General features: G+C 41.6%; 1 protein-coding gene across 1 annotated transcript in view; it reads left to right on the top strand.

The window, feature by feature from the left end:
* The window catches only part of LOC116521814 (vomeronasal type-2 receptor 26-like), a 42,712-nt gene extending 21,270 nt beyond the window's left edge, over window positions 1-21,442 (top strand). The window contains exons 7-11 of the mRNA XM_032236465.1: window positions 2,548-2,725; window positions 6,005-6,865; window positions 19,237-19,464; window positions 19,963-20,089; window positions 20,541-21,442. Of these exons, the coding sequence (XP_032092356.1) occupies window positions 2,548-2,725; window positions 6,005-6,865; window positions 19,237-19,464; window positions 19,963-20,089; window positions 20,541-21,442 (2,296 nt within the window). The remainder of the gene's footprint in view (window positions 1-2,547; window positions 2,726-6,004; window positions 6,866-19,236; window positions 19,465-19,962; window positions 20,090-20,540) is intronic.
* The last annotated feature ends 1,017 nt before the right edge of the window (window positions 21,443-22,459 follow it).

The following is a 22,459-nucleotide window of genomic DNA, read 5'->3' as shown; positions in this document are numbered from 1 at the left end:
TTTCTATTGTGGTTTTAGCAACCTGACATCTAAGTACACTTTTATCTCATAAACATTTCCATTCTTCATCCTTTTTCTTCAGAGATATGGAGTAAGGTCCTAAGAGATGATTTGGGAGAAGGGGTGGAAATAGGGGATGATGTAGGAGAACGATCTAGAAAAATTCTTGAATGGTGCCTATGTAGATTCTCAGTCATCCAGGTCATGGTGGTGCCAAAGGTGATTTTTTCAAAAGGCAACTGGAATTTTCTTTGTTTTTCCTTGAAGAGGAACTAAAGAAGTTTCTTGGAGGAGCAGTGAAACATCTTCAGGGAAAAACAGTGAAAGTCAAGTTGCCTTTTAAAAAGTCATATTTGGGACAATTTTTGAAGAAGGTATTCAGAAAAGAGAGGTCATTGATTCAGAGGTGAGAGACTAGCAGGGTTATTTTACATAATGACTATAAGAAAAGCAGTAAAATTATAAATGTTTTGAGTCAATCTTTTATAAATATAATAAGGACCGACCATCCATCCATCCATCCATCCATCCATCTATCATCTATCTATCTATCTATCTATCTATCTATCTATCTATCTATCTATCTATCTATCTATCTATCTATCTATTTTCTATCTATATCTATTACCTGTCCCATTTTATAATGCCTTGACAAAACTACAATTGGAATATTACATCCAACTTTGGCTGCAACAATATAAATAATATTTGGAGGCCCTAGAAAGTGTGTAGAGAAGAGCAACAAAGATGATTAGGGGATTGGAGGCTAAACATGCAAGAAATGTTTTCAGGAATTGGATATGTTTAATATAATGAAAAGAAGGACTAGGGGGTGACATGACAACAGTATTCCAATATCTAAGGGATTGCCACAAAGTAGAGGGTGTCAACCTACTCTCTAAAGCTCCTGGAAGCAATGGATGGAAATTAATCAAGAAGAGAAGCAACCGAGAACTAAGGACTTTTTTTTCTTGACAATTAGAACAATTAATCAGTGAAAGAACTTGCCTCCAGAAGTTGTTGGTGTTCCACACTGAAGGTTTTAAAGAAGAGATTGGACAATATTTTGTCTAAAATGGTATACAGTTTCCTGCTGGAGCAAGGGGTTGGACTAGAAGACATCCAAGATCCTTTGTAACTCTGTTATTCTGTTATACTCTGTAACTAGATAGCTAGATGGGTAAAGTCATAGATACCAAAAATAAATTAATCATTTATTACATGAGATTATTACCTTGAGAAAGGAACTCAATAACAATGGTATAGAGAAGGGAGAGAGAAGAAGAGTGGTCAGGTGGGGAATCATGGAACTGAAGGTGAAAGACACAATGAATTTAAATGTGATCACATGAAAAGGATAAACATGGAAGCATAATATTTTGGCCTTTACGTAATATGTAAAAAGAATGCTGCATCTTCAACTGAATTTCTCCCTAGCAATTTTGCAATCTAACCCATATGTATAACACCCTCGACATCAAAGAGAGTATTTCGTGGCAGCTAACAATGTTTCCCTTATAGGTTTTGGGTATAATCTTTCCTAACATGGTTCATTACAAGACATTTGATATTTCAAAATGAGATATAAATATACCTATGTGTTCTGACCCCCCATTCTCCATCCAGGAATGAAAGCCAAAAGCCACGTAACTAAAAAGGTTTCTTTTAATCAGTCCAAGCTCTTGTTGGCTGCAAGCCCAAATAAACAAAGATAATTAGCTCTGGCAGAAAGTCCTATAACTCACACCAAAATGCAAACCCAGCTTCTCTTATCTCAAACCACTTATCCAAGTTGGCTTCTCTCGGTTTGTGAACGCGAACAAGAACAATCACTAGAACGGGAACGGAACGTTGACTTCTGCAACCAGGGCCTGGCACCAGCAGTCTCTTTTATCAGCAGGTGGGGATCTTGATCAGCTTCAGCTGTTCGCAATCACCTCCTGTAGTTACTGCTTTGTCCTTTACGCTGAGTAGATCTGCGCCTGCATGCATCCTGATACAACTCCCAAATGCTTTCATGAACATTCCCTTTGATCCAATGCTCTGCCGCCACCTGGTGGCCAACCAGTCTCTCCTCGCCCTGCTTGGAGTCAACACCCTGTCCAGGGTCCTCCACCTCCTCCAAGGCCAACTCATAAGACCCCTTGCTATCGGAGTCTGGTGACAGCTCCTGCCAGGCCACAACACCTATGCTATAAAAATAATCTAAAAGGGGTAAGTTAGAGTACTCAAAGATATAGATAGCAAACAGGTTATCTGCCAAATATCTGGTTCTATTATGAAATAGAGAGGATATGTACTTTCTACAGACTGTCTGGAGCTTAAAATCTATTTTTGAATCTTGTTGTGAACAAAGATTATTAAATTGAAATATACCAAATTCTCTGTTTGGAAATGCAAGTGTTTTGACAGAGGCATTGCCATCCTTTAAAGTTTGTTTCTACAGATCTACCAGCATATCTTGTCCTTGATCTTTGCTGTAAAGGAGATCAATGAAAATCCCCAGATCTTGCCAAACATCACTCTGGGTTTGGGGATATCTAACAGCTATTTCATGGCAACGTGGACCTACCTGGCTTCTATGGAGCTTCTTTCTTCACACGACAGATTTGTTCCCAACTATAAATGCAGCATCGACCAAAATGTAGTTTGTGTTATTGCAGGACCCAATTCTCATGTGGCTCAAGTTATGGCAGACATTTTGAGCATTTACAAGATGCCACAGGTAAGATTTTCTGAACAAAAAGAAAAATCCTGTTGATGCCACATAACACATTCATTTTTTTTCAGGTACTAACTGGTGTTTATCAAAATAATCACAGACAGAAGTCTTTCTTCTATGAAAGGATATGATTGCTTCAAGCAATGCATTCATAATTATTTTATTTTTATTTATTTATTTTGGTTTGTCAAGCTTGTATGAGAAAACAAGCATAAGTATGAATATAACATATAAACATATAAGTATAAGCAGGTATAAGTATATACATATAAGAAATGAGTACAAATAAATTGGAACAGTAGGACAGGGACAGTAGGCATGATGGTAGCTTATGCATGCTCCCTTATAGACTTCTTGGGAATGGGGTGAGGTCCGTGGTAGACAGTTTAAGTTAAACGTTTTTGGGGGTTGAGGATGTAAAAACAGAGTCGGGTAGAGCATTCCAGGCATTGACCACTCTGTTGTGGAAATCATATGCTCTGCAATCGAGTTTGGACCGGTTTACTTTGAGTTTGTATCTATAATTTGCCCGTGTATTATTGCAGTTGAAGCTGAAGTAGTTGGTGACAAATAGGATGTTGTAGCAGACAATTTTGTGTACTAAGCTTAGGTGGCATAGTTCTAGGTTGTCCGGGTCCAAAATTTCAAGCCTATTGACATAAGGTAGGGGTCGGTAAATTCATTAGTCAACAGAGCCAAATATCACCAGTACAATGATTGAAATTTCTTTTGAGAGCCAAAAGAAGGTGTGGCCTGTTTTGTGGGAGTGGCTCAGCGGTCATGTTGGAAAATGTGGTGAAACTCACTTAACAATGCTCTTGCTTAGCAACCAAAATTTTGGGCTCAATTGTGGTCATAAGTTCTCTTTCTTTTCTTTCTTTCTTTCTTTCTTTCTTTCTTTCTTTCTTTCATCTCTCTCTCCCATTTTCTTTTTCTTTTCTTTTCTTTCTTTCTTTCTTTCTTTCTTTCTTTCTTTCATCTCTCTCTCCCATGTTCTCTTTTTTCTTTCTTTCTGTTTCTCTCTCTTTTTTTCTGTTTCTCTCTGTCTTTCTCTATGTGTGTCTGTCTGTCTTTCTGTCTGTGTGTGTATGGCTCTTTGTCTCTCTCTCCCTCCCTCTCTGGATCTCTCTGTCATTCTCTCTGTGTGTCTGTTTGTCTCTCTGTGTCTCTCTCTCCTCCCTCCCCCATCTCTGTCACTGTGTGTGTGTGTGTGTGTGTGTGTCTGTGTCTGTGTCAGTCACTCACTTAATCACTCACTCTGTGTGTGTGTCTCTCTCTGTGTCTCTCTCTATCTGTCTGTCTCTCACTCACTCCCTCGCTCCCTCCCTCTGTGTGTGTGTGTGTGTGTGTGTGTGTGTGTGTGTCAGTCTCTCTCTGATTCTCTCCCTCTCTCTGTCTCTCTCTCTCTCTGTGCCTCTTTCGGTCTGTCTGCATTTCTTGTCTTCCAGCTGTAGCCCCACACCATGGAAAACATAGGCACATGGACATGCCGCACAAATACAGCCCAGAGCAGGACCAAAGCCCCTCTCCCAATTGGCCCTTCCACCCTTGGAGGGCTTTGGAGGGAAGCTTCTGCAGAAGCCCGGGCAAGTGAGAACAACTTCCCACCATTATGGGAAGCCTGTGGGCCTATGTTTTCCATGTCATGGAGCAGCGGCAAGGCTCTGTGCAGCCGGCGATGACTCCGGAGGCCATCTGGGAAGACAAGCAACATGAGGGGGACCCCGCCCTCGCAGATGACTTCCAAAATCATCGCTGGCCATGCAGAGCCTCGCTGCTGTTTCACGCTGTGGAAAACATAGGCACACATACACAGCCCATACAATTAAAGTCTTGGAGACTTCGTAATGGCAGGAACTTATTCTCATTCACCTGGGCTTCTGCAGAAGCTTCCCTCCAAAGGCCTCCAAAGGCCTCCGAGGGAGGAAGGGCCAGTTGGGAGAGGGGCTTTGGTCCTACTCCGGGCTGTAATTGTGCAGCGCCTGTGTGCACCTATGTTTCCCCTTGGAGTGGAGCCGCGGCCAGAAGACAAGGAATGTGAGGTGGCACAGTGGTGGCAGAAAAGCCACACTCAAGGGGCCAAAGAGCTGCATGTGGCTCACGAGCCATGGTTTGCCAACCACTGGCATAAGGTATTCTATTGCAAGCAGAGGAGTGGAGTAATCTTCTCATGAAATATCTTATTAATGTCTGATATACAGTGTGGCTCCAGGCAGATGAGCTGTATTCAAGAATTGGTCTGGTAAAGGTTTTGTATGCCCTGGTTAGCAGTGCAATGTTACCAGAGAAGAAGCTTCCCTAAGTTAACAACTTTTAATGCCTTTTGGCAATGCTGTTACAGTGAGCTCTAGCACTTAGATCATTAAATATGAGTACTCCAAGGTCCTTGACAGAGTGAGGGTCATCTACGAGATCATATCTGCCCAGCATGTGTTTAATGTTCTGATTTGTGTCGCCAATGTGTTTGTTTTGGGGAGTTTTGTATGTGTTTGGTTGTCATTTGAAACATCTGCCCTAACATTTCTATATCCAAGAATATAGGAGGAAAGGAGGGAGGAAGGAAGGAAGTGAGTGAGTTAGGGAGGCAGGGAGATGGCGGGAGGGAGGGACCAATAAGTGGAATGGTGTTTATACCTACAGTTAGACAAATTTCAAAGGAAATAAATAAAAGTTAAGGGATTAAAAACCTTATTAAGTTATCTTCGTAATAAGATTATGTAATAACTTCCATGAATAAATAAAAGGCCACCCTACCACATTTCCATGACTGCCATTGTCTGAAAGCAATCATAACAGGGTTTTAATATTCTATGTATGTCCCACAAATGGGGAATTCCTTCACTAGAACATTTCGTAGAGAGCAGTGAAACAATCTTGAGTCATGGACTTATGGGGTGTTCATTCCTGATGCTTTTCAAGATTTTTGCTTTGTGTAATATTTCCAACCTTTCTTCCAAAACTATGTCTAAGGTTCCACAACCAAAATGTGATGTGTGTCTAGTTGGCATTCCTCTATCATAATATTGATACTTTGATTGTTCTGAATACACACATACACACACACAAACATATACATACACAGTAAGATTACAGTAACAGAATATTGCAAGATTTAAAGTATTTTGAAGGATCCATTCTAAATGTCTTCCTATGCCTCCACTACGGCTGTTGACTGAGATACCTTTTGCATGAGAGTTGTCTAGTCTATGTTTCCTCCTCCTGTCTCCCAAGGTTGTTCTCATAGTTCATTACAAATACCTGTGCATATATTTCCCCCCTTAGTTAACATATGGCTCCGCTCCAGTGACTGATAACATGATCCATACAGATTTTTACCATCAGATGTTTCCAAATGAATATCTTCAAATTATGGGGATCCTCCAGTTGCTGCTGCATTTTAAATGGACTTGGATTGGACTGATTTGTCAGGAAAATGAGATTGGTGAACAATTTCTGAGGGAAGAGCTCACCTTGTTTTCAGAAAAAGGAATCTGTTTTGAATATTTTGAAGAATTTCCAACAGAAGCTTTTTCAAACCAGCTGGGAGAAAAAATAGATGATTTTCTTAAGTTATACAAAATCCTTATGACAAGTACCTCCAGTGTTGCAATCATATATTCTGAAAACCAGGTCATGGCAATTTTCAGAACAATAATCTCTCTTTCAAAATATTTGGACACAATAGTTGAGATAAAAGATAAAATTTGGATTTTACCAGCCCAGATGGAATTCGCTTCAGTTCCATTTCAAAGAAACAGCAATATTGACTTCATCCATGGGGCTCTTTCTTTTGCAGTTTCATCAAGAGAATTATTAGGTTTCAATACATTTCTTCAGACTATAAATAATCTTCCAGAAAATGAAGATAGTTTTTCAAGGGTCTTTTGGGAACAAGCCTTTGGATGTTCTTTCTCAAATTCCAATTTAAACCAAGAATCGGACAAAAGATGCACTGGGGAAGAGAAGCTGGAGAATCTTCCAGGCTCTGTTTTTGAACTGAGCATGACTGGGCAAAGTTACAGTATCTACAATGCCGTCTATGCTGTGGCACATGCTTTCCAAGCCATGCTTACATCCCACATCAAACATAGAACAATGGCTGGTAGTGGGAAGCAGAAGCTTCTCAATCATCAAGTATGGCAGGTAATCTCTTATATTTTCTAATCCATCAGATGATATTGTTCTATTCCATAACTACAGCTGTCCACATAATGTGTAAAAACTAATTTAAATTTAAGCTGGGGAAATGATTTAGATAGATCACAATGTCCATATCTTTCCATTCCACATCAAATTATTTTTTATGACACAAAGTTCCAAATATTTTGATTGCTTACATTCACATTTAATATGTGAATGTAAGCAAGCCTTATACATGTAAGCCTTATAGATTATTAATAAATGATACCACTTCTGGTTTGCAACAATGCAACATGTTAGTTTACTGGTAATCAAAGTGGAAATGACAGACTTCCAGTTGACGTCACAGTGAGAACGGCTTGAAAAATAGCAGGCACTGCCAAGCCCTGCATAATCCAGCCAACAACTGCTGTCGGGAAACCCTATGGGGTTAACATCACCTTGTAGGGGTGTTGAAGAAAGGAGAGGCACTTGGTGGACCATGAGGAACTCACAATTTCCTCATTAGGTCCGAAGCAAGCTCTCCTGAATGGCAGCAGTTACAAGGGCCATTTTTGGTTTGTCATAAACTGGGATAACCGGGAGCATAAGATTTAGGCTGGCATGGTCCATGGACAAAGAATTGAAGCTGGGTGAGATAACTTCCAACTCTTGCTCTAAAGATTTAAGTACAAGAATTTCAAGAAATAATCTCCAAGCATTAAGGAAGCAACAATGAGACATACTGAGAAGACTAAAGACTGAAAATTAAGAGGTGAAAGAAATGCCCAAAGGAAGCTTTAAAATATAGAAAGCCTGGAAAAAAGTTTAAGCAATCTGAAAGGTGATTTTTGAGGAAAACTGTCTTTCTTATTTGTATCTTTACACCCCCTGGACATATTGAATATTCAGCTATTTTTGTAATACTTTTAAATGTTGGAATTTGGAGCAGGAGTGCCACCTATTGGAAAAAGAAGAGCACTACAATGTGAGAACTTTCAATGAAAGTGAGGAATGTCTAATACACAAAACAGAAGAAATTAAACAACAACTGGAAGGCGGCCTGACCTTGATTCTATTTTAGAAGATGATTGGATATTTTGAAATACTTAGTAAGCTTCTTTTTTGAAGATTTTTAAGATGAACTAAATTGCAAATTTAAATTGCAAATAACTAAACTATTGAAACTGATTATTTGATTGTGGAGGAAATCTAGTAGATTAATTTGGATTTGGATTATTAATGCTATTTGACAGAACACACTACAAAGCAAAAGAAGAAAGATGATAGAAGAAAAGGGAAAAGAGGAAAAATTCAATAAGACATTAAAATTTGGATAATTGGGAAGACAAATAACTGGAAAACCAAAAGACTGTAAAATACTAAAGAACTTTAAAGATGATAAATTTAGGGAATTTGGAGGAATAACTATGGAATTGACTAAATCTTATTAATAATTGGCTCTGTTGAAACTTTTAAATATTGAAATGTTGGAACCATAGTGTCAGATTTCCTAAAAATGCCCTAATTGATTCATAAGTATTGAGCCAAGTTTTCAATACAAAACTAGTCATTTATTAGGAGCACCATTAGGTAAGATCTGTTTGCAGTCAAGTCTATACTTTGGTTGATTTATTGCTGAACTTTACCCTGTTCCATCCCTCCACTCAGTCTGTGTCATAAATCACATTCCCCTATAAAATGCACCCCTCCCAAACCAGCTGCAGTAATCTCAGATCTGACTCCAGCCGACAGTATGCATGGAATGCACTCCTCCTCCTTCTCTCCCCATGACAACACTGGGAGTTGACATTCAGCTCCCCTCACTTTCCAAAAGCAACATGTATGAAGCAAAAACAATTTGAGTACAAGTATAGGATTTAAGGCTACTCTCTCCCCCTGGGGTTGTTTGGATTTTTTTATGGAATCTTCCTATAAGGCGATCAGCCTGGATATTTCTACTCTTTACCCAAGATGCCTCTGACAAGGGGTAGCCCTTCCAATTGATTAAGTACTGGATTAAGTACTCCTGTGCCACCTTGAATCAAGGATTCATTGCACTTCATAATGGGTTTGCCTCTCTATGACCACAGGGCCTGGGGGCTCCCAGGGAAGTGGTCTCAGAGTGGATCCAACCAAGGGTTTTAAGAGGCTACTATGGAATACTGGGTGTATCTTCCCTAGCAGTCAGGGCAGTTTCAATTGCACTGTGACTGGGTTGATTATCTTCACTATGGGGAATGGTCCCCACAAACTTTGGTCCCAGTTTCTTGCTAGGGAGTCTTACCTCAAATATTTTGTGGAGAGGTAAACCTTCTCTCCCACCAAGAATGGTTGTTGCGGAGCTCAGTCCGCCTGTTTCTTATAGGTTTATGCTGCTTTAGCCAGTGCTTTGTGGACATTCTCTCAGGTTGCTTTTAGCATTGACAAGCTTACTGAGGAGGGGATACTCAGTCAAGCTTACTGAGGAGGGGATACTCAGGCATTGGGACAAAGTCCATGCTGCTCACTACTTTGAATGATGTTAGTCTTATGCTACTGTGAACAGCATTATTGTGTGCAACCTCAGCAAAAAACAGAAGGTTTGCTCAATTGGACTGCTGATAGTTCACGTAGCACCTTAAGTACTGCTCTACCATGGCATTCAGTTTCTCTGACCCATACCCTTAGTGTTTGCGTGAAAAGTTGAGCTAAGGCCCTGGGATGACCCAATAAACCACAGGGACTCCCTCCAGAACTTAGCCATGAACTGGACCCCTCTGTCTGAGATAATTCTTCGAGGTACTCCATGCAGGTGGTAGATGTGCTTCAGGAACAGTTTGGCCAGCTGGTGAGCTGAGGGTAGTCCACTGCAGGGTATGAAGTGTGCCTATTTGGAGAACAGGTCTATTACAGTCCAAATCAGGGTCCTCTCCCACTTTTTGGCAACTCTACTATAAAGTCTATTGCAATCTCTGGGCTACGTGTAAAGTCTTTTGGAACCCAAAGTGACCTGCCGGTTTGGCGCCGTGGCTCCTCTGGAGAATTAGGGTGAAAAGGGATTATGGGACATAGAGTTTCATCCCCTTCCATGCAAGGTCATCTCTTTTTGTCAAGATGTGTTGGTTGTTTCAGAACCAGGACTTTGCTAGCAGTTTGGTTTTGAGTCATGATTAGGTTGCTTGCTGGTTGGTCTTGCTGACCATGGCATTGTCATCTGGTGGTCACTTGGGAAGCTATTTGGGTAGAGGAAATGATGGCGTCCACCACCTGCTCCTGTTCATATTTGTACTGGGGCATGCTGGAGAGGGTGTCAGCTAGAAAGTTCCCTCCCCCTGGAATGTGCTTTTGTACAAAATCGAAATAGTTGAAGTATTGAGCCTATTGGACTTGTTTTGGGTGATAGTTTCTGCTGGGTCCTGAGAGCCTCCAGATTTTTGTGGTCAGTCCAGACTTTGAACAGTTTTTGAGTACCTTCCAACAGGTGTCTCCAGGTTAGCAGTGCCTATCTCACTGTGAAAACCTCCCTTTCCCATGTGGCCCATTGTCTCTCGGTGTCAGTGAGCTTGTGGGAGGTGTAGGTGCAGGGTTGTAAATTTCCTTGGTTGTTTCTTTGAAATAGCATCACTTCCACTGCCATGCCACTGGCATCTGCTTGGATCACAAAGTATTGCTTGGGATCAGGATGTTTGAGCACCAGTTCCTTTGCAAACATTTCTTTTAGTATTTTGAATGCCTTTTGGCAGGTTATGTTTCACTGTAGAGGTTGTCGCAGGTGAGGTTTTGTTCCTGGACTCCATGTCTTTAAGAGGTCTGTCATGGGTTTGGCAATCTTCGCAAAGGAGCAGATTAATTGCCTATAGAAGTTTGCAAATGCTAGGAAGTTTTGTAGCTGCCTGCAAGTGCAAGGGGGTTGCCAGCCTAGGACGGCTTGTACTTTGGCTGGGTTCATCTCTATTCCCTCATTTGACACTTGGTAGCCCAGGTAGTCTAGCCGTGCATGGTGGAATTCACATTTGGATAGCTTGACGTACAGGTTGGCTGCCAGAAGTTTTTCCACTACCTGTCGGACGAGGAGTTTGTGGTCGTTCATGGTCTCCATGTAGATGAGGACATCACCCAGGTAGACGAGAACCCCCTTGTAGAGGTGCTCATGCAGCACCTCATTAATTAACTGCATTAACACTGCTGGGTCTCTCTGCAGTCTGAAAGGCATAACTTTGAATTGGAAGCTACCTAGGGGGCAGTTGAACACTGTTTTCCACTCATCTCCTTTCCTTATCCGTACTTGGTAGTATGCTTCTCTGAGGTCTAGTTTGGTGAAGACTTTTCCCTTCGCCAGGTGAGAAAGCATGTCCTTCATGAGGGGGAGGGCTATAGGTTGTGTATGCACACAGCATTGATTCCTCTAAAGTTCACACACAATCTCATAGTTCGGTCTTTTTTTTTTTCTTTGAACAGGACTGGCGGTGTAACCAATGGCTTGGCTGGCTCGATGAACCCTCGTGCTAGGTTTTAGTCTATATATTTGCAAATTTCTTGCATTTCCAGGGGCATCATGGCATACAGTTGGGTTTAGGTAATTTTGCCCCAGGGATGATTTTGATGTTGCAATCTGCCTCATCCGGAGTGGGTGGGGGGGCAGAATGTTGCACTCGGTCTTGCTGAATACTTCTATGAGGTCCTGATATTCCCCTGGGATCTGTTTAGTCTCTGGGATTTCATTGGATGTGGTTGCCAGATGTTCTGGTGGGCTCTTTTGGGGAGGTTCCTTGCTTGGGTGGTGTTTCTGCTTGCTGGCATGGAAGGGAGTCACCTTGCAACCAGATGGTCAGTCCACACTTGTCTAACCAGGAGAGTCCAGTATGACTTAATCTGTCTTATGAATTGAATTACTTCCCAGTGATCCACTAGCTCTAGTCTCCTGGTTTGGTGAGGTGGGTGGCATAGGCTCCCCTCATTAGGGACCCATTGACCTGTTCAAACCAGATTGGGTGGGCCAGTCTTTTTGCTCTGATCCCCAGTTCAGGAATGTGGTCAGGTTGATCAAGCATCTAGTGCAACCCTCTAGTGAGTCTATTAGAGTCTATTAAGACTTGAAAATCCCCCTAACTTCCTATTTTTGGGGGCTGTGAGGCATATTGGAAAAAGGAAAGGGTAAATTGGTCCTCTCACCATTGGGTGGTTTTTGCCCTTGTTATCACTGTCATAGGATTCTGGGAACTGGTCATTGTTCCCTGGGTCCCCTCTTCATCTGGTTGGGGAGGGACCTCTGCAGCCTGGAGGGCCTTCTGGGATGCATGTGTGACCCATTTGTGGCCCTGTTCCAGTCATGCCCTGGGTAGTGGCTTTGGTCTTGGGTTTGGAGTTCAGGTCATATATGCAGAAGCCATGTGGCCCACCCCCCCATCTGTAGTATTTCAGAGGACTTTGAGGGGGAGCTGGTTTCGGGGCCCACTGTGTTGCTGTGGATCACCATTGGCCAGGCAGTTTCTGGCTGAATTGACCTCTTTCATATCCAATGACTTTCTCATGTCTTTAGCCCACAATCCACTGTTGACTTTTATTGCTACTCAGAACCACTCTGTCAGCCTCTGTTTCACTATTTGCTTTCGGCTGCCATTGAAACGGGGAGGGTGGCCCTGGTATTTGGGAAGGGAAGTTTTAAGTACAGGAAAGATTGTAAAAAGGGAGTTTTATTCTCACCATCTACTGCACATGCTGGAGATTGTGATTGGTGTGGTCAAGGCCAACCATCCTGCATACCAACCTGATGATGCTCTTTGAAGATGGAACTCACATGACACCTAAGGGATTTGCAGATTGGACTGTGAGATGAGGTTACCAGGGGAAGGGGGTTTGGTCACATATTGATATGTATGATTTTATGCGCTGTTACCTCAGATCTTGCTTTGCTTAGCTGCTATCTTTTCATAACCAGTAAAAGTACTCTTAATTATGTGAAATGGAGTTAAGTGGTTTCCTTCTTGGTTATTGAGGGAGGTTGGCTTGACATTAAGCAAGATCTCACTTTCGAACTCATCCCGGGGCTAACACCTTCCAAGGGGAGTGTAAATAAAACCAAAATCTTCAAAGGAATGTCCTAGCCAGGCAGCGACCAGGAGGACAACATGGGGGCAACTGCATCCTCATGTCCTTTGGAGATGGAGCAGAGGGCAGATTTGAGTTTTGAGGAACGATCCATCTGCCCCAGGTGGTCATTGGGAATGGGACAGAAGTATGACCCTGAGGAAATTTCTGCTGGAGTTACCACAAGGTGATATCGGCGGCCGGCAGCTACTTGGCAGGACACCGATGAGGAGTACCTTATGATGTCCCAGGCTATGAAACTCTTTCAAGAGACTTGGGAGAGGCGACATATATGTGAGAGCGGTCCCAAAAGAGAAGCTGATCTCCCAGACCTAGAGGAGAGAACTGCAGAAGCCCTGTTCCACCCAAGGGGGGCCCTGGGGGAAGTCAGTGAAGCTCATCAGGATGGAGAAGCTTCCATATCATCATCAGCAGCAGCCGTGAGAGCCCTTCCAAGAGGGGGAGGGTCCCCCACAGACATTGGATGGCAAAAGTTCCTCCACTTGGTGTGAAATTTGGTGGTGACTCAAAGGAACTAGGATTTTTCTTGGTCCAAATTTGGAATTTCATGCAACAGTTTGGAGAGGATCTCCCCACAGAAGAAGCCAAGATAAGAGTTGTTACCATGGTGCTGGAGAACAAGGCAGCGACATGGATGGTTGCCCTCCATAACAATGACTCCCCCCTACTGAGAGACTATAATAGGTTTATGGCCGGCTTGAGGAAATGCTTTGATGATCCGCTCACAGAGCAGAAGGCCAGAACCAGAATGAAAAGTCTTACGCAGGGGAAGAACCCAGTGGCTGATTACATAAAAGAGTTTTGTGAATTATCTGTTTAGATGCAGTATTGGTCGGAAGAGGCTTTCATGGACAGTTTTATGGATGGCTTAAACAAAGATATATACCAAAACTATGTAAAGGGGGGGGTGTAACTTGCAACACTGGTACGAATTGGCAGCAGACGTGGAAATCGATTTAGCCAGAGACAATTACCGTGAATACAGTGAGAAAGAGAAAGCTGCCCCTCCCAACCCTCCCAAAAGAGCTCCAAAAGGAGGGAAATGTTGGTCTACAAGCAAGTCCTGATCTATCACCTGCTTCTGTTGCGGAAAGGAGAGGCACTGGGCAGCAAATTGCTGCTCCAAGATTGGCCCAAAGCCCCCTGCCGGGGGAGAGGGAACAAAACCAGACAAACAACCTGGGAAGAGAAGGGACACCACCATGAAAGGGGTGGAACCTGCTGCACAATTCCCTCCCATTTTTTCCTGAAGGAGGGCCTGATGTCAACCTCTGTTGTGCTATTTGCTTTTGGCTGCCATTGAAACGGGGAGGGTGGCCGTGGTATTTGGGAAGGGAAGTTTTAAGTACAGGAGAGATTGTAAAAAGGGAGTTTTGTTCTCACCATCTACTGCTGGAGATTGTGATTGGTGTGGTCAAGGCCAACCATCCTGCATACCAATCTGATGATGCTCTTTGAAGATGGAACTCACATGGCATCTAAGGGATTTGCAGATTGGACTGTGAGATGGGGTTACCAGGGGAAGGGGGTTTGGTCACATATTGATATGTATGATATTATGCGGTTTTACCTCAGATCTTGCTTTGCTTAGCTGCTATTTTTTCATAACCAGTAAAAGTACTCTTAATTATGTGAAATGGAGTTAAGTGGTTTCTTTCTTGGTTGCTGAGGGAGGCTTGGCTTGACACACTCAGAGGGTCGGTTTGGGATGTCATAGTAGGTAGTTACCTGGGCAATCTGCTTGTCCAGACTTGTTTTAAAAAATGCACTAACAGATACTCTGGTAAAGTGGGTAGCCTTCCAATGACTCTCCCAAATTCATGGATGTGCTCTTTGATGTGGAGGCCCCTCTGCTTTAGGTTACTGAGCTCATCTTCAGCATATAGGTCCTCCTCCACCTCCTCAAATCTGGCCTCTAGCAATCATAGGAAGTCATCTATGCCTTGCAGCTGGGGGACTCTCCTCTTGTGGAGGGCTGCTAGCCATTCCCTTGCTTCTCCTTCTAGTCCCTCTGCAATAGTATTCACTATGGCTCTAGGGAATGAGTAGAGGTATTCATAGCATTCTAGGTGGATCTCAGCTGAGTCAAGGAACAGGGCTAACTGGTTTGAGTCCCTATCAAACTTTCTCTTGAACAGGGGCAGTTCAATCAGCACTGCCCTTCCCTCCTCCTGTCAGCCTCTGTATTCTTGTGCTTGATATGTCCTGAGATATTCCTCAGTTCTAGTTCGGAGGGACGGGGGAGATTATTTGCCCTGGACAGCCTGCCTGCTACATGGGAGAGGCACTGGCTTCATCTTCCTTCTAATGGCTGGAGAAAGGGGGCTGAGTTCCCATCTGCTTCTCATCACCTCAAGAGGATCCACTGCTCCTCCCCTCTCTTTTGGCCTGCATAATGGTCTCCCTTCATGGAGGGTGGCCTAGTCAATTTCCTTCCTCCATTACTCTATGGATCTCCTTAGGGGCTCCATCAGGGGCTTTAGAGCCGAGGTGCCGCAGTGGTTAAGCACTGCAGGCTTCTTCAGCTGACTGCAGTTCAGCGGTTCAAATCTCACCGGCTCAGGGTTGACTCAGCCTTCCATCCTTCCGAGGTGGGTAAAATGAGGACCCGGATTGTTGTTGGGGGCAATATGCTGACTGTAAACCGCTTAGAGAGGGCTGAAAGCCCTATGAAGCGGTATATAAGCCTAACTGCTATTGCTATTGCTATTTGGGGGCCTGGCTTAGTTCCAGCATCCCTTCTACTCTTCCCAGTCACTCAGGGCCCTTCCCTTTTTCTGGGCATTGGGGTGGGGGAGCTCAGCTTTAGCTGCTTTAAGGGTTGAATACTTATCTCCTCTTTCTTCACCCATCTTGGCTTTGATATCTGAGGTCAGGCTGCACTCTGGCTGCAATCTTCGGATAGCTGGCCCTTTGCCATGGTCTTCTGGGTTTCCCTCCAGGCATCACTGGTATTTAAAAACGGACTTGACTGTCTGTCAGATTTCCTAAAAATGCCCTAATTGATTCATAAGTATTGAGTCAAGTTTTCAATAGAAAACTAGTCATTTATTAGGAGCACCATTAGACAAGTTCTGTTTGCAGTCAAGTCTATCCTTTGTTTGATTTATTGCTGATCTTTACCCTGTTCCATCCCTCCCCTCACTCTGTGTCATGAATCACATTCCACTATAAGATGCACCCCTCCAAAGCTGGCTGCAATAATCTGAGCCGACAGTATGGGTGGAATGCACTCCCCCCTTCTCTTCCCATGACAACACTGGGAGTTGACACATAGAGGTATATTGAGTATTTTTATCAAATTGTTACAAAATGGATTATCAGGGGATGATAGAGGTATATGAAGGAATAAATTTGATGCTCAAAAGCATGCATGAAACTATAAGGAAGAACAAGGAGACAAGGGATTATTTAAAGATAAAGAAATGAGTGTAGAACAGTGAGTGCAGTGAGATTTATGGCTGGTGAGGCACTGACACAGTAGTGGGTTTCAAATTTTTTTAGACTTGTGGACTTCAACTCCCAGAATTCCACAGCCAGGCATGCTCAGTTCCGATTTAAAGTGACAACATTTGTTTTTCTCCTTTGATAAATGTTTCCTTCTCTCTTTTTCTTCTCCTTCCTCCCTCTCTCCCTCCCTCCCCCCTCTCAAACACACACACACACACACACACACAAACAAGTTGGATTGGACTATCTCTCCTACCCCCTTCCCTCTCTCACTCAAACAAACTCTCAAACAAACACACACACAAACACACACACACACAAGTTGGATTGGAGGGAGTCAGGGAGACCACAGGAGGAGGCAGGAAGCCAGTCAAAGACCCATACTGGAGCACAAACACTTCTCCCCAGCCCCTGAAGGATCCAGCCCAACTTCACTGATTACAGGTTTGAAAAGACAATGTGGCTCTGCCTGCAATCAAACTACACTTGGGGAGGGAGAGCACTTCCCTCCAGCCTTTTTTCAAAGCCCCGCACCAGGAGGATGAAGTTTGAATTCCTCCCCCTCCCTCCGATCCACATGTACCTTTTCCAGCTGTTTCAGAGAGGATTTCAACTCTGTTCTTGCCTGTTATCATGAAAAGAAAAGAAAATGTAAAGGAAAAAGGCGAGAGCTGAAGTCAGGCTGAGCTAGTTGCTGCCTCACCGTGGATGACTCTGCTTAACTGTTTTAAAAAGCCTCTAAAAAAGCGCCCTCTACAGGAGGCAGGAGAACAATGTGCCTCACCTATGTCAGGAATTTTTAGGCTTTTAACCCTAGCTTAATTCTGCTCGAGTGATCATAAAACGCCTAGTCAGACTAGAAGAGGCATGTCATTCTTCTGCCTTCTCCTGTAGAGGACACTTTTTAGAGGCTTTTTTTTAAACAATTAAGCACTAAGTAGAGTTATCCACGGTGATTCTGGCAGCAACTTGCTCAGCCTGACCTCAGCTCTTTCCTTTTTCCTTTTACATTTTTTTCTTTTCATGATGACAGTGATGAGGCTCTGCCTCCCCTGACTGCACGTCACTGGTGTAGAAGCCTTTCAACAACTGGTGGGGGGAGGGGATGAACATGATACTCAAAATAATAGATGAAGAATTAGGAGAAGCAGGGAAAGAGAAAAATCAAAATGAGATGCAATAAGACAAAGATAATGAAGAGAAAGGATTGATAAGTAGGAATTATCAATTCTCTTCAAAAAAAAAAGGTCTAGAGAAAAAAGAGAAAAATCTCTTCAAAAAAATATTTATGGCTGGGTGCCCAAATGATACAGCAGAAAGAGACAAAGGGGAACCTGAAGAAAATACTCTGTGGGTATAAAAATATCAGAAAAACCACCTTATAAAATTCCAAGAGAGAGAAATAAAGGGGTGATTAAAAAGCCAACAAATGATGGAACTCTGCAAAAATTAAGAGATGGTAGATAGTGATAAAATATATTAATAAAATGAAAAAGTAGAAAATACAAATAGGGAAAATACTAGCATATATACTAACAGTAAATAAAATTTAGTATAAGTAAAAATAAACTAAGGCTAGAAGGTGAAAGTTTAGGTAATATAATTGTACTGTATTATTAATATTAACTGTGTTAAGCATATTGTGAATCTAAACTTTTAAGGATTAGAAATTGTGGGAACTTTAAAATATAATCCTGGGATTGATAAACTTTTGTTAATATTTGGCCTTATTAGTAATCCTAGACATTTGGGATATTGGAATTATGGTGGATTTTTTAAAATATTAAATATTAGTGACTTAGTAGGGATAACAAACACATGGTGCAAATAAATGTTATTGAGGTTTATATGAATTAATGGAAAATGACAAAGAATTATAAAAAGGGAATGGTATTGTTAAAGTTGGAAAATTAATATTATGCATACTTATTTGTATTATTGTTGTTAACATTGTTTAAAAAGGACATTGACCCAGTAAGTACACTGGCCACAAAACATGTATGGTGGGAAGGAAAACTTCAAATAAAACATGAATTTAAAAAAAGTGGAATATTTATAATTTACTTAAATGGTAGATGAAGACCCCAAATGAGGAACAACTCCTTTTAGGGGTATTATAAGATGGAGTCCTGATGTTTAAAAATGGTAGGAGTAGTTTTCCTTCACATGGAGAAATTCATGAATGCTTGTCTCAACACATACAACAGAAAAATTTCTGCTTTAAAGATTGATGTATAAGTATGGGAGAGAAAAAACAGGACAAAATCTGGTTTCCTCAGTCACTGAAAATTACAAAAAAAGAAACATGAGTGAGACCAGGGTGAGGAGAAAGGTTGAAGAGGATGTCAAGTGATAGTAAGGAACAGAACATGGTAGTGTTATGTACATGTGAGTAATAGACATGAAAAGAAGGATGTTATATGCCACTAATGCTTCTCTGTTTCTCTTGGTGATTATTCTGGCTACTTCTGATGGAACTAGGGGTGGGTTCCTATCGGTTCGGCCCAGTTTGGCTGAACCGATAATGGTATGACTGCATGGGTTGCTGGAACCTAGGCCTGCCATGCCCTGCCATGCCCCCAAATTGGTTCTCTGGTCAGTGCCATTGGTGCTGCCATCTTGTTTTTAAGTTCGGCGCATGCACAGAACAATTTTAATTGAAACATGCATGTGTGGGAAACATGCACATGAATGAACTGGCAATAAAGCTGGCTGGAACTTACCCCTGGATGGAACTGATGAATTAGTCCTATTGTGGTCATTCTTTGGAAACACATCAGTATCTTTTGAAATAATGTTGTATATTTTGACATTCTTCATACCTTTATTAACTAATGCTGTGTACTTCACTTAAGTTTCACCACCATCTGAGAAAAATCTCATTTAACAACAGTGCTGGAGAAAATATCTTCTTTGACCAGAATGGGAAGGTTACAACTGGCTTTGACATAATGAACTGGATCACCTTCCCAAACCAAACTTTTCTTAAGGTCAAAGTCGGAAAGGTACATCCATCAGTTCAACTAGAAAGTCTTCTCTCTCTATTGGAGGATGACATTGTGTGGCCCAACACTTTTAACCAGGTATATTTTATTTATTTTTCAAAGAGGTATTACAACACACATGCTACAGTTGATTTCTGACCAGGTGCACAATTTAATGAAACAAGCACAAGAGCTGAAGAAGCTTCTTGGATGAGAAGTGGGAAATTTTCAAAGGGGGGGGGGGCGGAATCAAGAAAGTCCTATTGATCTTTGGAAAAAGTACTTTGGTACAAGAAAAAATATTCTTGATGCAGAAGATTTTGAAGATGATTTTGTATAAGAAAAATTATCTCAATGTATTTGTACCGCTAAGTTAATTAATACTAACCTTTGAGTTCTATCAAGAGAGATTTTTCCATCACATGTCTCTTGACAAAAGGATATTTTAGGGGTAATACAAGCCTTGTACCCTAGCGTACAATTTTTAATAAGTTTAAATCAAAAAAGGGAGGAAAAGATTCCCCAAAAATGTTTTCTAGATTGGCAATTTTTAAATTCTAAATGTGTTGAACTTTTATTTGTTCGATTTATTCACAGTCACAACCTCTTTCTCTGTGCAATGATCCTTGCTCTTTGGGGTACAACAAAATCAAAATTGAAGGGAAGCCATTTTGCTGTTACTATTGTGTTCGTTGCCCGGAAGGCAACATTGCCAACCAGACAGGTGAGAGATGTTATGAAAGAAATGTTGTAATGGAATACGGGTATGATTTTTTTGGGGGGATAGGGGGAGGTGCTGCCTTTTGTACTTTTGGACCGGCAAGATTCTTTTCATATAGTCTTACAACAATGTGGAATTACTTCATCTATTTGTGTCTCCTGCCATGTTTTGCTGGGTTGATTGACCAAATTGATATTTATTAGATCTGAAAATTAATAAGTTTAGAATGACCCCCACAGTCCTTGAAGACATGGATAGGAACCATATCTCAAAGTAATTTCAAAGGATTGTGTTCTGCAGACCACTTTAAATATTTCTAGCCTTCCAAATAAATTGGATTTCAAACTCTTGCATTCCTAGATTTTATGAGGAATGTCTGGATATTCCAGGCACTGAAAAATTTCTAAAAAATTGGGAATTCTTTTCTCCTTAACAACTCTATTTCCTCTTCCAGGGCTAGATGACTGTTTCCCATGCCCTGAAGAAAAATATCCTAATAAGGATCAAGCTCTTTGCATTAAAAAACGCACAAACTTCTTGTCTTACAAAGAACCCTTGGGAATCACTTTGACCAGTGTGGCTTTCTTCTTTTCTTTCATCTCAGTTGTGGTACTGGGGATCTTCATTAAGCACAAGGACACTCCCATTGTCAAAGCCAACAACAGGGGCCTCACCTATGCTCTGCTCATTGCTCTCCTTTTATCCTTCCTTTGCATTTTGCTTTTCATTGGACAACCTGACCAAATAAAATGTCTCATGCAAGAAACTGCTTTTAGCCTCATCTTTACGGTAGCCCTTTCTTGTATATTGGCGAAAACAACAATAGTGATTCTTGCTTTCATGGCCAACAAGCCAGGTTCTAAAATCAAGAAATGGGTGGGGAAAAAACTTGCCAACACTATTGTCCTGTCTTGCTGCTCGGTGCAACTCACTATTTATAGTGTGTGGCTGGCAACTTCTCCCCCATTGCCAGATTCAGACAGGCACTCCATGGTTGAAGAAATTGTCTTGAAATGTAATGAAGGTTCAGCCATCATGGTTTACCTGGTCCTTGGCTTTATGGGTTTTTTGGCTGCTATCAGTTTCACAGTGGCCTTCCTAGCCAGGAAGTTACCTGACAGCTTTAATGAAGCCAAATTTATCACCTTCAGCATGTTAGTTTTTTGTAGTGTCTGGGTGTTGTTTATTCCTACCTATCTTAGTGCCAAGGGAAAATACATGGTAGCTATGGAGATTTTCTCCATTTTGGCTTCTGCAGGCGGATTACTTGGCTTAATCTTTTTTCCCAAATGCTATATCATTATTCTGAGGCCAGAGCTGAACAGAAAAGAACAGTTGATAAAGAAGCAAACATAAACATCCATTGTATTGTGTTTTTTTTCAAATTAATAAGCATATGTTCTAGTTCCAATTTCATTCTGATGAGCTGCTTTTAATTTACTAGGTTTGTACAGAAAGAATTCTTTTTCCCGCAAAATAATGGAGTGAAATATAAGCACTATGTAGACAAAATAGCCTCAATTTGTATCTGAGCAGTGAATAACTTTTTTAAAACATATATTTGTGTTTGAGATAATATTTGATCATATTAAGACATGAAAAGAAATGAATAAGGACATGTTTACATAAGAAAAACTATAATTGTTAGAAAGAATTTCTTTTATAAAAATTAATGCCTAGAGTGATCTATTTGTTTCAAACAATACCTATTTGACAACCATTTCACCTTTTAATCAGTAGCAGAAAAGCTATGTATAGGTTCGTATGCCAAGGACAAATTCCAAGAACAACTATAAACTCCTCCAAGATGCAAAGGAATGAAGAGGATTGGGATTGACCCATTTGAAATGTATCTTGCGTCATTCCTTTTTATTTGGATGAAAGAGTAAATTCTGCTCAGAAATAAAGGAAACTTAAAACTGGAATTGCACAATGTGTGAGGTTTGGGTGGTAATGTACAATGGTTTTCTATGGTAGAGTACAATTAAGGTTAATCTAGGTTTTAAAATTCACAATATTAAAAGGTAAAGGTTCCCCTTGCACATATGTGCTAGTCATTTCTGACTCTGGGGTGGTGGTGCTCATCTTCGTTTCAAAGCCGAAGAGCCAGTGCTGTCCAAAGATGTCTCTGTGGTCATGTGGCTGGCATGACTAAATGGCAAAGGTGCACGGAATGCTGTCACCTTCCCACCAAAGTGGTCCCTATTTTTCTACTTGCATTTTTACATGCTTTTGAACTGCTAGGTTGGCAGAAGCTGGGACAAGTAATGGGAACTCACTCTGTTATGCGGCAATAGGGATTCGAACCACCAAACTGCCATCCTTTCTGATCGACAAGCTCAGCATCTTAGCCACTGAGCTACTGTATCCCTT

Source organism: Thamnophis elegans, chromosome Z, assembly GCF_009769535.1.
Source record: "Thamnophis elegans isolate rThaEle1 chromosome Z, rThaEle1.pri, whole genome shotgun sequence".
Taxonomy (NCBI): Eukaryota; Metazoa; Chordata; class Lepidosauria; order Squamata; family Colubridae; genus Thamnophis; species Thamnophis elegans.
Note: the sequence above shows the minus strand (reverse complement) of the source record. Positions and strands in the feature narration are given on the sequence as shown.